This window comes from Notechis scutatus, chromosome 3 (assembly GCF_049901735.1).
Source record: "Notechis scutatus isolate UNSWTSFEM ecotype Mainland chromosome 3, rNotScu1.2, whole genome shotgun sequence".
Taxonomy (NCBI): Eukaryota; Metazoa; Chordata; class Lepidosauria; order Squamata; family Elapidae; genus Notechis; species Notechis scutatus.
In genome coordinates this window covers 101,285,042-101,299,535 of record NC_142011.1, presented here as the reverse complement: position 1 = coordinate 101,299,535, position 14,494 = coordinate 101,285,042, and the positions used below count along the sequence as shown (strand labels likewise).

At 40.9% G+C, this 14,494-nt stretch overlaps 1 protein-coding gene across 2 annotated transcripts in view; it reads left to right on the top strand.

Annotated features, from left to right (window-relative positions):
• HMCN1 (hemicentin 1) overlaps positions 1 to 14,494 on the top strand; it is a 240,336-nt gene that overhangs the window by 153,847 nt on the left and 71,995 nt on the right. For both annotated transcript variants that reach the window (XM_026669149.2, XM_087960847.1), the window contains 7 exons: positions 254 to 457; positions 733 to 846; positions 1,286 to 1,473; positions 2,087 to 2,183; positions 12,667 to 12,828; positions 13,302 to 13,415; positions 13,531 to 13,733. In XM_026669149.2, coding sequence (XP_026524934.2) covers positions 254 to 457; positions 733 to 846; positions 1,286 to 1,473; positions 2,087 to 2,183; positions 12,667 to 12,828; positions 13,302 to 13,415; positions 13,531 to 13,733 — 1,082 coding nt within the window. The remainder of the gene's footprint in view (positions 1 to 253; positions 458 to 732; positions 847 to 1,285; positions 1,474 to 2,086; positions 2,184 to 12,666; positions 12,829 to 13,301; positions 13,416 to 13,530; positions 13,734 to 14,494) is intronic.

The following is a 14,494-nucleotide window of genomic DNA, read 5'->3' as shown; positions in this document are numbered from 1 at the left end:
AAGTTGGTTTATTTGAACAAGGTTAAAATAAGATATGTTATTACTTTTGGCCATGGACTTTCTACAGATAACAAGACTGAAAGAATGATAACTTTATGGATTTGTTATAAGAGATGGTACATAGGATGAAGAGATAAATGTTTGTAACTTGAGAGAATGAAGACTCACTAAATGTGTTAATACTTCTTGTGATGAAGGTTGGAAAAGCCTCATACTTATTCTTCACTTTTAATCTGAAGCCTATATATTACAGTTCCTCCAAGTTTTCGAAAACCATTTGGATTCTGGGAAGATGGAAATGTGCTAAGTAGAAGTCAAAGTGGAAGAGCCAAAGATGTGATTGTAAACAATCCTCTGTCTTTATACTGTGAAACTAATGCTGTGCCTCCTCCAGTACTTACATGGTATAAAGAGGATTTTCCATTGAATTCCAATGATAAAGTACTCATACTTCCAGGTGTGTATTAAGCAAATTAATATTTACGGATATAATAAAATACTTTGAAATGAAGCTTTCTGACTCTTGACATAATGGTGATAAGATACCATCTTCCTGATATTTAAGCCTTAAGCCTTTTTACCTACCCTAAAACTTCAGAAGTAGGTTGAAAATATGAGGTCTATCAAAGTCCTTCTTTCTAATCATGAATCAAGTGGATCTATCTATCTATCTTAGAGCAACCCATGATCTGTGTTTAGAAGGATGGCAAGTTCATTCTTATTTTACTCTAGGAGGTCGTGTGTTGCAGATTCCTAGAGCTCAGAGTGAAGATGCTGGACGATATACCTGTGTGGCCATTAATGAAGCTGGAGAAGATTCTATCCAATATGATGTCCGCGTGCTTTGTGAGCTTACTTGATGTTTTTTGAGTTTGCAAATAATATATATTCTTCTTTTAAATGGCAGGCCTCACTTGGTTTGATTCTATATAATTCACTGTGTGCTAATAGTATTAATGTCTAATAAATAAAAATATAAATATTAAGATACTAAAGCTACAATAAGAGACATGGCAAGTAGAAAATTCTACTAATGTGATATATAGTATTAGATTCCCTTCTGAGTAAGACAATATCTAATATTTTCCCCTTGTTTAAAAAAAAATGTATCATGCTGTTCCTTGAAGAGTCATTTGTGATAATGGCTAATGCATCTCTGATAGTACCTGAAAAAATGTTATGAATGAAAATTGTTCTGTAGCTTTCTAATGTACATTTTTCATCTTCTCAGCAATGTGATGAAGAAGTCAAAGGGTACAAAACTGTTGTCAATCTTTCTGTCTAGTGCCACCATACTTTAATGGTGCCAGCAGTGATGTGACTGAGGAGCTGACTGTACTTCTGGACAAGATGGCAATGATGGAATGTACAGCAGAGGGCAGTCCTCCTCCAAACATAATCTGGGAGAAAGATGGACAGCTAATAGTTGAAGATTCCCATCACAAATTCCTACTAGATGGAAAAATTCTTCAGGTAAATCTGTGAAGTGCACTAGCTTCTGCAGATTAGATGCTATATGTCTCAGTTTCACTCCCACATCCTGTCAAAGAGGCTGAGACAATTGTGAAGCCATAAAAACCTCCACAATTCCAATTATGGAAGAATATGTAACCTTGTAGAGTGTACTTCTTCTTTTTTATTTTTTTGCTAGGGAAGAGGGAACATGAAAAATATTGACTGAGTCTGTAATAAAACAGCTTTTAATTGTTAAACATGTTATTTTCTAGCCAGTTTACCTTACCATTCACTGTAGTTTTTCTAGTATCTTTTGTTAGTATTTTTCCCTGAAAAGACAATATCTGGATGTTGATTACTCCTGTTTCATTATTCCTGTTACTCTTTGTGCTGCAACTATGTGATCTGTTTAAAAATCTTGAGAGCACCCAAAATATATGGAAGAGTTATGCCACGAAAGACATTGAACAAACACAGAATAGAGGTTATAGTCAAATGAATTGCAAAGAGTAAAGCATATTATAAATTAATATATTTACTTATTTGACAAGTGAAAATTTAACAATGTGTATATGAAGTCAATTAAAAAACTAAGATATTTAATACTTACAGTATATCTTTTTTTTAATAGGTTCACAATACCCAAATAGCAAATACAGGCAGGTATGTCTGTCTTGTGGAGAACATAGCAGGACGTGCCAAAAGATATTTTAATCTTAATGTCCATGGTAAGATTGCTATTTCCTAAAGTAATGATTACCATCTGTACTTTTACCAGTATTTTTAGCTGAGCCCCATCTCACTCTTAAAAATTATTTTTTATAGGAAATTAATATTTGGTTAGAATTTCTCTGAAAAAAAATTATTGAGAAAATCATGGGAAGGACCACCCAATTTGTAGCTGTGAAAAAAAAATCATTCGCAGATATGAATTATTTCCCTACAATGCCAAAAAAACTGAAACATTCTTGCCATTTTTTCTGCTCAATTTGGTTTTTTTAATTTAAAAATATCCAGTTGTCCTTAAAAAAATAACACCAACAATGAGAAAATTATTTCTACCGTTCTATCACTTTCCTCTTATCCTAGATGACATTGTGAAAGCCCCTGAATCAAATAAATAATGTACCTCTAATCAAATAATAAATTTAGCTATCCCTTTTGCACTTACCCTTATATTTCTGCTTTACTTCTGATAGATTATTGTCTACTCACCATCTCAAATCAGTGCCCTTAATAGTGAATTAGTCATTTCCCCCCCCAATTCTTCATCTTGTTTATCTTTTTAAAGAGTTAGTATTCATTTTGACTTTTCTTGTTCTCCATGTATAAGAAATTTTGCAATTATGGATCTTCATTCTTACCATGAAGGCTGCTTTTTTTTGGTGTTAGGCCATTTGGATGAGCTTTATCATCCTTACCAGAGTCAAGAGACGAGAAGTGATTTGACAAACTATACCAATTTGTTATCTAATTTAAGCTTGAGAGAGAGAAATTCCATTGGAGAAATAGTGCATAAACCTAACAACTGTCAGAAAATATAAATTACAAGCAGAAGAATGGCGAACAGAGTCTTATTTGCGGTTTTTATGATTTGTGATGTTTAAGAAAACATTTCTAAAAAGATAGATATGTGAGTTGATTCTGCATGCTCTATTCATATCAACAAAAAGTAATTTCATGGTGAATCAATTCTACCTTATTGTTGCTATTGAAAAATGTACAGAACAGGACATATCGAAAAAATGTTGTAGCTGATATGGATGCTTTGGCTACTCCAAAAGCACTAGCTCAGATGTTGCTCCACCAAATGCTGCAGAGATATAAGACTACTTTTTTATATATATAAAATTTTTATCTGGGTTTTCACAAAACATAATACAAGTAAAATTTCTTTTTTTGAGAATAGCATGGTCCCGGGTATCACTTCTCCATACAGACAAAAATTCAATTTCATATTTATCTTTGTGTTCTGTTCCATATCTTATTACTATTTTAACATTTTCTCAATAATTTTTCCCTTCCCTTAGTTTTCTCAATCTTACTTTTAATTATCTTATTCCTTTCTAAATTCAATTATATATATTTTTCAATACCTTTCTAGTCATTATATTTATACTTTTGTCTGTCCTGTTTCAATTTCATATTTTCTTTTCTCGTTAAACAAAATTTTTCCCTGTAGTTACAAACTGGAGTATGACACCTTTGTATCTTTTAAGTTTTATCCATTCAAGTCTTATTTAAACTTCAATTTATGCCTTTACACTAGGAACACTTATAATATTTCCATAATTTTTTCATGTTTCTTTCATATTCATCTTCACTTAAATTTTTATAACACATTTATAATAATTAAAATGTTCCCCTCCTTTCCTAATTTCATTCTCTCATTCTCTTTATTTCATTTATTTATTAAACATTCCATTACATTACAATGAGTATTTTATGTATCATTTTAATCACAGTTTTTTTCATATTTTCAAAGTTCATTTCTATTTCTAATATAACAATACTATCTTGCATACCCTTGCAGAATCCCCCTTTCAATTAAGTTTTCACCCATTATCTCTGTGTCTTCTAAATAGGGTTATATCCTTAATCCTTGTATGTTTTCCCTGTTTCTCTATGTCCTGTTTCTGTCCTTTATAATTTCTTTTCCTTTCCCTCTTCTTCTCCCTTCCCTTTTTGACCCCTTCTCTCTCTAATTCTGATTCTCTCTTCTGTAATCTTCTCTTCTGTTTCTTCCTAATGTTGTAATTACTTTTCAAACTATTCTTTTTTGGGGTTGTTTTTTCAAATCTTACATTTTTCACTCTTCCCCCTCCCCCTTTCCTTTCTTTTTCCCACATAGGAATACTTGGTCATTGAAAATGGCTTCTTCTTTGTCCCGCCCTTCTTGTTCTACAGGCATTTTTTGTTGTTTCTCTTAGTTCAGGATCTCCATTTCTAAAAATTGAAATACGAAGCCAAAATAACCTTTTCCTTCTTATGCATCTTCTTTCTGTTTTTTAAGTTCCATTCTCAATTCTTCCAAGAGTGATACTATTTTAAAAACTTTTAAACAACCACCTGATTAATTTTAGTCCTTTAGATCCAATAGCCAAAAATCCAAAAATCACCAAGTACTCCAAATAATCCAAAGCTGTTTCTTTTTTGCTTCTTTTTTCCACTTTCTCTTCCTAGGGTTCTCTTATCTTGTTACAAAGTTTCAGTTAACATGTATCTTTTAGGAATTTTGTTAAAGTTTCATTGTTAATTCCTTTCACTTCCAGGTGGTCTCCTCCATTTTTCCAGATCCCACCCGTTTGTTTTTTTCCTTCTTTTAAAAGTTTTTGAGAATCCAGAAATCTTTATTATCCCTTTGACATTTTATTTTCAGCTTAAATACCTGTTGATGTCAAAGTGGATTTTTGCCAGTTTCTTGCTTAAATCTCTTAATTGTCAATATAGGGAAGAAAAGAAAAAACCCAAATCCTTTCCCTTCCCTCTCTCATTCGCCGCTTCAAAGTCTTCATTGGGAACAATGTTGTTCTTTATAATTCAAATTCCAGGGTACCTTATATTGTTGCTTTTTCAATTCAACCTGGTCAGCCAAAAACTTTCTCTTCTTATCTTCCTCCTGCACATTCTTTTACGGTTGAGTTCTTCTTTGAGGTGGCCATTTCTGACCACTGCTGCAACCGCCTTCAGGAAAGGGAGTAATGGCTAGCTGGGGATGAGAGATGCGACTCTCCTCAAGCCTGCTGGCAGTCTCCCCCCTCTTCACCACCTTTACAGAGTGGATTAGCCCTGAAACCAGCCAGCTCGGGGCTATCCAGTGGCTAGCACAGATTAAAACTGCGCATGATCGCAGATTTCGGTCTGTTGCTGAAGAATCTCAAACCGGACTATTGAGATATAAGACTACTTTTAATGGTATGAATTTGTTGTCTGAACACAAAGTAATTCCCCAAAGTGATGATGCTGGTTAATTTAGAGAGGTGGCCAATGGAATAAGTAATCAATAAAGCTCCTGGTTATAGCTTGATATGGTTGTTCCAAGTATTCCATATTGAGAACAAAATGCTTCTGTTCCAATTGTTTTAAGCCTGCTTATTCCACATTTAGATCAACAAATCTTGATTCTTTCAAACAATGTTCTTTCAAGTATTGCCTCAAGGCTATGATTTCATTTTCTAGTTTGTGATGTTTATTTTATTTTTAAACTTTTTAGCCTAGCCAATACAATAGCAGTAACATACTATCTTCATTTTTGTTGGCTTAGACTATATTTTTATTTTTGCTGATTTGCATACATGAGTCCATATTTTATATGTATGTGTGTATATGTATGAATTGAACATATATGTTTAAGAAAAATCTGATAGCATAAACCACAGAGCTCTGAAAGAGAGCAGTTTGTTTATTACAAAAGAACTAGCATGCTAACTCAAAATAGACATCAGAGGAAGTAGAATAACACATAAACTGAGAATGTTACTAAATTAGGAGAATTAAAATCATACAGTAAACATAAAAAGCACTAGAGCAAGTTTCAGGGAAAACAATACAGTATGATTTGATACAGAAATTATAAAGTCTGAATAGAAAAGATGAGGAAAGATAAATCTAGAAATGAAAACCAAGAATGCAGAATCTGTCGTGTCCGTCGAGAAAGGAAGCTCGGAGTCAGTGACTTTGTTTCAGCTCTTTATTGGCTCCTGATACAGCTTAAGCTTGAAGGGGAAAAACTGCGGCTTTTATTTCCGAGCCGCGGCGGCAGTAATGACACCGCTTGAATCTCCCGCGATTAGTTTCCACCAATCGCGGGGATTCGTGAGCGGGACCAATCAGTGCGGCTCGCTCGACCAATCCGGCCGTATGCGTTTTAACCAATCGCGACGGGGCTACGAGTATGTAAATTGACTTGTACAGAACACCCTCCCTCTTGGTTCGGTCCTCGTAACGTAGTCCCGTGAGGTAGGCGGGGCTTCGTACTTGTCTACTTGACTTGCGCAGCTTAGTTGTTGTTTGGTTCCCGGCCGGTTCGGTCGGGACTTCTGTTTCTCTTGGCCCTGTCGATGGAACCCCCTGGAAGGTGTCGCTGGGCCTCTTGTTGCAGCTCCTCCCGGTCTACCCGGGTTGGTCGAGCTGCGACTTCGCCGCTCCTGCCTGGTCTTTCCGGGCTGGTTGAGCTAGCCTGGCTGTTCCTTCCTGGTGAGACTTCGGGCTGGCTGTTGACTGGTGAGTATTGCTGGTTATTTCCTATTTGATCCCCTGTATCTTCCCTCCCCTCTTGGTTTGTGTTATCGGGGTCGTCTGTGTTTGGTTGCGTGTCGGTTGTGTTTTTGTTCTTGATCTTATTTGATCGATGTGGCGTTTCCATGTTTGTCCGTCGGTTGTCTGTAGCGGTAGGAGTGGGGTCCTGTCAGTTGGGTTATAGTTGCGGTACCCATAGTGGGTCTCCGGTGAGGTTTTTTGCATAGACTGCGTCGCCTGGTGCAAAAACCCGTTGCTTGCTAGATGAGTCCGGGGTTTTTCCGGGTTGTATGTGGGGTGTAGTCTGTCGAGTGGTGACCTTAGTTTTTTCTCCCCATTAGTAATTCTGCGGGCTTTTGTTAGTCGTTGTGTTTGGGGTGATATGTTGTATTAGGAGCATTTTATTTATTTTTTCTTGTATGTCCCGTGTTCGATCTTTTGGATGGTTCTTTTTGTAAATTGAACCATCCGTTCTGCTACCATTGGCCGCCGGATGCGCCGTCGCTGTCAGTGCGTGTCGTATGCTCTCGTTCCGCTAGGAATTTTTAATTCCAGCGAGGTGAACTGGGGTCCGTTGTCTGACACGATGACATCCGGGAGGCCGTGGGTTGCGAAGAGTTTGTTTAAGACCTTGGTTACCGCATCTGTTGTGGTGGTCTTCATGTTGCTTACCTCCAACCAGTTGGAGTAAGCATCCACCGTGATGAGGAATGTGTTCCTTTTGTGGGCCCGGCAAAATCTATATGGAGTCTCGACCATGGTCCCTGGGCGTTCCCATTCTAAAATTGGTGCTGCGGGGATTTGGTCTGGTTTCTTGGCAGCGCGAGCACTTGGCTACCCAGGCCTCGATCTCCTTGTCCATACCTGGCCACCAAGCATAGCTTCTGGCTAAAGCTTTAGTCCTCACAATCCCGGGTGCCCTTCGTGTAATAATTTTAATACCTTCCCTTGTAGTTTTTTCCGGTATGACCACCCTGTCCCCCATAACAAACAACCTTTCTGTAGTGACAGTTCTGTTTGCCGGTTTGAATGTCCTGAATGCATCATCGTTGTCTTTCTCTGGCCATCCCTTTGCTACCCAATGTAATACCCGCGCCAGGCGCTTGTCTTTATTAGTCTCTCGGGCAATGTCTGACGCGGTTATGGGTAGGTCCGGCAATGTCTCTATGCTGAGGGTGGTCGTCGTGGGAGCTGGATCGTCGTCTAGGTCGGGAAGCGGTGAGCGGCTCAACGCGTCTGCATGGGAGATCGTCTTACCGGGTCTGTGTGTGAGCCGGTAGTCGTGAGCGGCGAGGAACTCAGACCACCTTGTCATCCTGGGGGATAGGATGTTCGGGGTGGCCTTGTTCCCCGCCAGGATGCCCAGCAGCGGCTTGTGGTCCGTGATGAGGGTGAATCGGCGGCCGTAGAGGTACTCGTGGAACTTCTTTACTGCTGCGGCGATGGCCAGTGCCTCCTTATCTAATTGGCTGTAGTTTCTTTCGGGTTTGCTGAGTGTTCTTGAAAAGAAAGCGATGGGTGCTTCTTTTCCGTCTGGGAGTGTATGGCTGAGGACAGCGCCGGCGCCAAATGGTGAGGCGTCGCATGTGACGGCGATGGGTAGGGTCTCATTATACTGAATGAGAACGGCATCCGAGGTGAGCAGGTCTTTGGTATTCTTGAATGCGGTGTCCTCCCGTTTTCCCCAGGTCCATTTGGCCGTCCTGTCCAGGGAGCCTATGCAAAGGCTCCGCCGCGGTCGCCTTTTTGGGGCAAGAACACATTGTAAAAATTTAACAGTCCCAGAAATGCCTGCAGCTCTGTTTTGTTCTTGGGTGTGGGGGCTTCCTTTATGGCTTTGACTTTGCTCCCGGTTGGGTGGATGCCATGTCGGTCTAGGAGGTACCCCAGAAACTCGACTTGCTCTGTGTATAGCTGGCATTTCTCTTTCTTCACCTTTAGCCCGGCCCCTTTGAATTTTTCTAGTACCTCCCTTAGGCGACCCTCTAGTTCCTCCTGGTTGGCTGCTGACACCAATACATCGTCAAAATAGGGAACCACCCCTTGATTCCTCGCAGCAGTCTCTCCATGAGGCTCTGGAAAATTCCTGGGGCTACGCTGACTCCAAACTGGAGTCGGTTACACCAAAGCTCCCGGTGGGTGACTATTGTTTGCGCCTCGGCGGTTTCTTCATCGACCGGCAGTTGCTGATAGGCTTGCGCCAGGTCGAACCCAAAGACCTTGCCCCCCAGCGAGTGTAATAGGTGTTGCACTACTGGGACGGGGTAGGCGCTTTGTTGCAGGGCGCAATTGAGGGTGGCCTTATAGTCCCGCAGATCCTTACTGACCCATCTGGTTTGACTGGGGTGACTATAGGGGTCTCCCACCGGGCGTGGTCGATTGGCTGCAAAACCCCCTGTTTGACGAGCTTGTCAATCTGCTCGTCTATTTTCTTCCGGAGTGCAAAAGGCACCCGTCTGGGTTTTAGGCGTATGGGGCGACATTTGGGTCTAGGCTAAAAGAGATAGGGGCCCTTTGTACTTGCCTAGGGTGCCGTCGAATACTTCTTGGAAGTCCCTCGCCAGCTGCTGTTCCCAGTCGGCCTCTGTGGTGTGGTTTATTCCCGTGACCTCGATCCCAGTGGCGCAAACCATTGGAGTCCTAAGAGGCTGGGTCGGTTCCGGTCCACGATAGTCAGGGGAAGTTTCGCGGTGCGGTTTTGAAAGTCACCTCGAACTGTCCGGTCCCAATGACGGGGATGCGGTTCCCCTGATAGTCCTTGATGATCAGCTTCTGGTTCTCCAGTCCTCTTTTCTGGATGTTTGGCACCAGGCGCTTGAGTTCTTTCCAGGCGACCATGGAGAGGTAGGATCCGGAGTCTACCTCCATCCGGCATGGCTCGCCCTCGATGCTCACCTCCACGTAGACCTTCCGGGCATCCGTGGTTTCGGCATGGCCGATGGTGACCGTCTGGTGGGTTTCTTCTCTCTGTCGGCCTTCCCGCTCCGTCGTCCTCGGTTGTCTCGGTTCCAGCGATAGTCGGCTTGGCGATCTCTGGTCTCGGGGGTGTCGTCTCGTCCCGGTTGCTTGGTTCTCGCCGGCGGGGCTGTGTGTCTTTGAGTCGGCAGACTCGGGCGATGTGACCCTTCTTGTTGCAATGCCGGCAGATCGCGTCGATAAAATGGCACTCGGATCGAAGGTGATTTCCCCGCACCGGCGCACTGGTTCCCGACTTACGACCCCGTTGATCTCGCCGGTCTCGTCCTGTTTGTAGTCGGTGGACGTCTTCCTCCTCGTCCGTGGTATCGGAGGCGGAGTCCAGGTCCCGTGGTGTGTGGTGGTTTCTCGTCGGCTTGTCTCGGGGTTTCAGTGTGGTCCCCGTTGTCTGCCCTCCGAAGTCTGGCTGCTGACTTCCGGGTGGCTTCGGCTGCGGAAGCTTCGGCCAGGCGTCCCGAGGTCGATGTTGCCTTTCGCCATCAGTCGACTTTTTAGTGCCTGATCCCTGAGGCCTAGGACCACGCGGTCTCGGAGGACATCGTCCAGGTCCTGAACTCGCACATCCCCTAGGTCTCGAGGGCGCTATAAAGTCGCTAATGCTCTCGTCCTGCCGCTGGTTTCGCCGATAGAACTCATCCCGCCGGATGAGGATGGGCACAGCGGGGCGTAGTGGTTCCGAAGGAGTGGCTCGAGATCGGCCCAGTCCATCGCCTTCACGTCCTCGGGCTTCGCGAGGGGCTTTGGCCATCTTAAACACTGCGGGCCCGCAGTGTGTGAGGAAGACGGCCCTTTCTTCTGCCCGTTCGCATCCTTCAAATTGCTACTTTCGAGGAACATCAGGAATCTATCCGTGTACGATTCCCAGTCCTCGGTAGCGGGGTTGAAGGGTGCTGGTGGGGTCATGCTGGCCATCTCGTCGGTCTTTGTCTTCCTCTGGACACGTGCTCGGTGGTTATTCTCTGGATCCCACCCTCGTCGCCAGTGTCGTGTCCGTCGAGAAAGGAAGCTCGGAGTCAGTGACTTTGTTTCAGCTCTTTATTGGCTCCTGATACAGCTTAAGCTTGAAGGGAAAAACTGCTTTTATTTCCGAGCCGCGGCGAGCCGCCAATGACACCGCTTGAATCTCCCGCGATTAGTTTCCACCAATCGCGGGGATTCACTGCAGAGGCCAATCAGTGCGGCTCGCTCGACCAATCCGGTCGTCGTGCGTTTTAACCAATCGCGGACGAGGCTCACGAGTATGTAAATTGACTTGTACAGAACAGAATCATTCTGGATTATTATTTGGAATTAATTCCTAAAGGGTGGCACTGAAAAATAATGTCAAATGCAACATTTGAGAGGGCTTTTAGAACTTGTTTCTGTGATAAGAACAAGAAAAATTTTCTCTGATCTACATTGACCAATAAAGGAGAATATTCGTAACTTGGGGTTCAAATAGTGCTCTCTGAGCTTGATCGTTTACTGGCAGACATTTCATTACACAAACTAGGCAAGATTATCAGTGCTGGGTTGTTTTCAATTTATACACTAGTGGTTTGACTTGTCAGTGTTGGTGGAAGTGATCTTGGAAGTTCTTTGGTTGGGCTATTTACTGTTAGCTTATTCGGCAGTTCCTTGACTAAGTATTGTTTAGTTCTTGTTTGTTGGTCTGATCTTCATTGGATGTAGAATCATAAACATGAACAGCATTTTTACTCTTCTATTCAGTACATTTCCCATCTCATGGTTTAGTCACTGAGAGAGAAAGAGATGCTTAAAAGCAGTTGAGTCATGTCCAATTTTATCACTTGGCCCGAAACACTGGACTAGTTTGCACTAAACAATAAGAAACCTGTTAGCTCCTTTTTTGGAACTGAGAAATAAATCTTTGATAGTTGCTGTATTCCTTGTAAGCCAGAACTGCAACATGGCTTAATTGTTGGCTTATGTTTCCTGATTTATTTGAAAACATCAGGCCAAGACCTGTGATTTATTTAGAAGTTAAAATAGCAGCAAGCTTGAATTTGAGCTGCTAAGCTGACAGAAGGAAAATAGTTAAGGATAAAGGCAAGAAAGATGCAGGTTACACAGCATAAATTAGGACAAATTTTTAGTTAATATCTTCTTTGAATATAGGTAGCAGTGATCTTTAAATCTAAAATGAATTTGATTGACAACAAATTATCCAAATAATGCATTGTACAAATATTTTTTTCAGAAAACCACCAATTCCAAATTAAAAAAGTACTAGGCAAAGATACAAAACTTAGGTAATTTAATTACCTTAAAAGAGTAAATGATTAGTATATTTTACTGACTTTGGGTGTGTGTGTGCTTTAATTACCTTAAAAGAGTAAATGATTAGTATATTTTACTGACTTTGGGTGTGTGTGTGCTCATCTCTGTTTCAAGGCCATTGAGCCAGCGTTATCCAAGACACTTCCACAGTCATCCAGCTAACCAGCTAATATAATGTCACAGAGCACTGTTACCATCCCACCAATGGTGGGATTCAAACATTTTTACTACTGGTTCTGTGGGCATGGCTTGGTGGGAATGGCGTGGCTTGGTGGGCAAGGCAGGGGAAGGATACTGTAAAATCTCCATTCTCTCCCCACTCCTGGGCGAAGAATACTGCAAAAATCCCATTCCCTCTCCACCCACTAACCTGCTTTCCAGCTCTGATCAGCTGGGACATGTTGACAACTATTTGAATATGTTGGCACCCTATTCTGTTCCACCTAGATTGAAAAGAAAAATATAGTCATTTTATTTTGGTCATTGATTAAAAAAAACAAATCTTTGAAAAAAGAAAGAGGGAGTTTGTGTGGAGAGAAAATGTGGCAGTGATAGAAATCTTGCTCCATATTCTCCCTTAACTCTTTTCATCTCCCCAGTAGAAGAATCAGCTGGAGTTTGGGAAAGTGATACCGTAATGTTTTAATTTGCAACTAGAGCTGAAGGAACCTTTAATAAATGAGACTGCAAAATGTGGACATGGTTATCTTTTAACAGTTCCTCCCAATATTATTGGAATTAATCCTGAGAACCTAACTGTTGTGGTGAATAACTTCATCTCATTGACATGTGAGGTCACTGGCTTCCCACCTCCTGATCTCAGTTGGCTCAAGGATGGAAAACCTCTCAGCTTGAACACAAATATTCTCATTATTCCTGGTGAGCGATCTCTGGGTGTGTTGTTTTTATCGAGTTCTTTTCTTTTCTCAATATTTCAACAAGGGTGATAGAAAAAAATAGAGCAAAATGCACGCGTGTGTGTATATAAAAATAATTTCGTGGAGTTGTTTTTTTTCATAGAATGTTGCAATCATTTGGAATGATCAGTTATATATTCCTTAGCCACTTAAAGCGGAATAGTTAACTGTGATTTGTTTAGTTAAGATTTATTATTAAATTTTAGACTGTTCTCCTAATATAATTCTAAATTTAGTCTTAAAGATACAAATGACTGGTGGCTGGTGGCTGTCTCCAGTGGTGTTCTTAATTCATTCTAAGCAGTGAACATTCAGTGAACATTCATGTCCCTATTTTTATTTCTGTAGCTTCTGTTAGAATCCCATACAAATTCAGTGAATGATGTGATGTTGGTCCAGTAATTCACTTGAACTGTTTTGTTGTCTTGATTTTAGGTGGTCGCAAACTGCAGATTCCTAAGGCACGTTTATCTGATGGTGGTGAATATATCTGCATAGTCAGAAATAGTGCTGGAGAAAGCATTAAGAGAACTTTCCTTACTATTCATGGTGTGTTTCTGCACCCTTTTAAAGAGAAATTTTTTTTCATTGTCAGTAATAACATAGCACTTCTTTGGGAAAAGTCAAAGAAAAATATTTTTTCTTTTGTTTCCCTACTTCAAAGTTCCTCCAAGTATTAAAGGCCAGAGCAGCATACCTCCTGCAATAATCAATGTGAGAGTGGGAATGCCAGTGACATTAGAGTGTGAGTCCAATGCTGTTCCACCTCCCAGCATCACCTGGTACAAAAATAACCGTATGATCTCAGTTTCATCCAATGTGGAGATAGTAGCAGATGGTCAGACACTCCATATCAAGATGTCTGAGGTATACAAATATGTCTTGTTTTTTACTTTTAAAAATCTAGCCCAAACTTCACATAATTGTGGTCTTCAAAATGTTATACATCATATATAAAACCACCATGGATAGATAGATGAAGCTGGAAAAATGTAAACAGTTCATTTTAGGTTTATTACTGCTTTGTATTCAAAAAAACTAATTGTTATACAGGCAAGCCTCACTTGTCAACCACAATTGGATTGGCAACTCTGTTGCTAAGCACTGAGGTTGTTAAGTGAAAAATCACGTGGCTATGTCAGACTTAGGATGTCACTTCTGTTTCCATTGTTAAGCAAATCACTGCGGTTCTTAAGCAAGACATCACATGACCACAAGATTTCACATTCATATCCTTCATTACTTCTGTTTGTTGGAAACTGGTTGTAAAGCTCACAAATTGCAATCACGTGACCTCAGGATGCTGCAATGGTTATAAATATATCAGTTGTGACAAATGGAGATCATGTGATTATATCTGCAATGGCCATAAATGTGAGGTTTGGTCATAAAGCTGTTTTTTATAACCATTGTAACTTCAAATGATGGTTAAACAAAATAGCTGGTAAGCAAAGATTACCTGTAAAGGGTTTGCTTATTCATATAATATTTCAACAATTGAACTACAAAGAAACCTACTCCAATATTTACTGACATTTTAATTTTATTGTATTCTGTCTTGAATTGTATATTATAATGGCACTCTGCTAGCATTGATACTTTTTAAAATTAGTAAAAAGATAATTGCA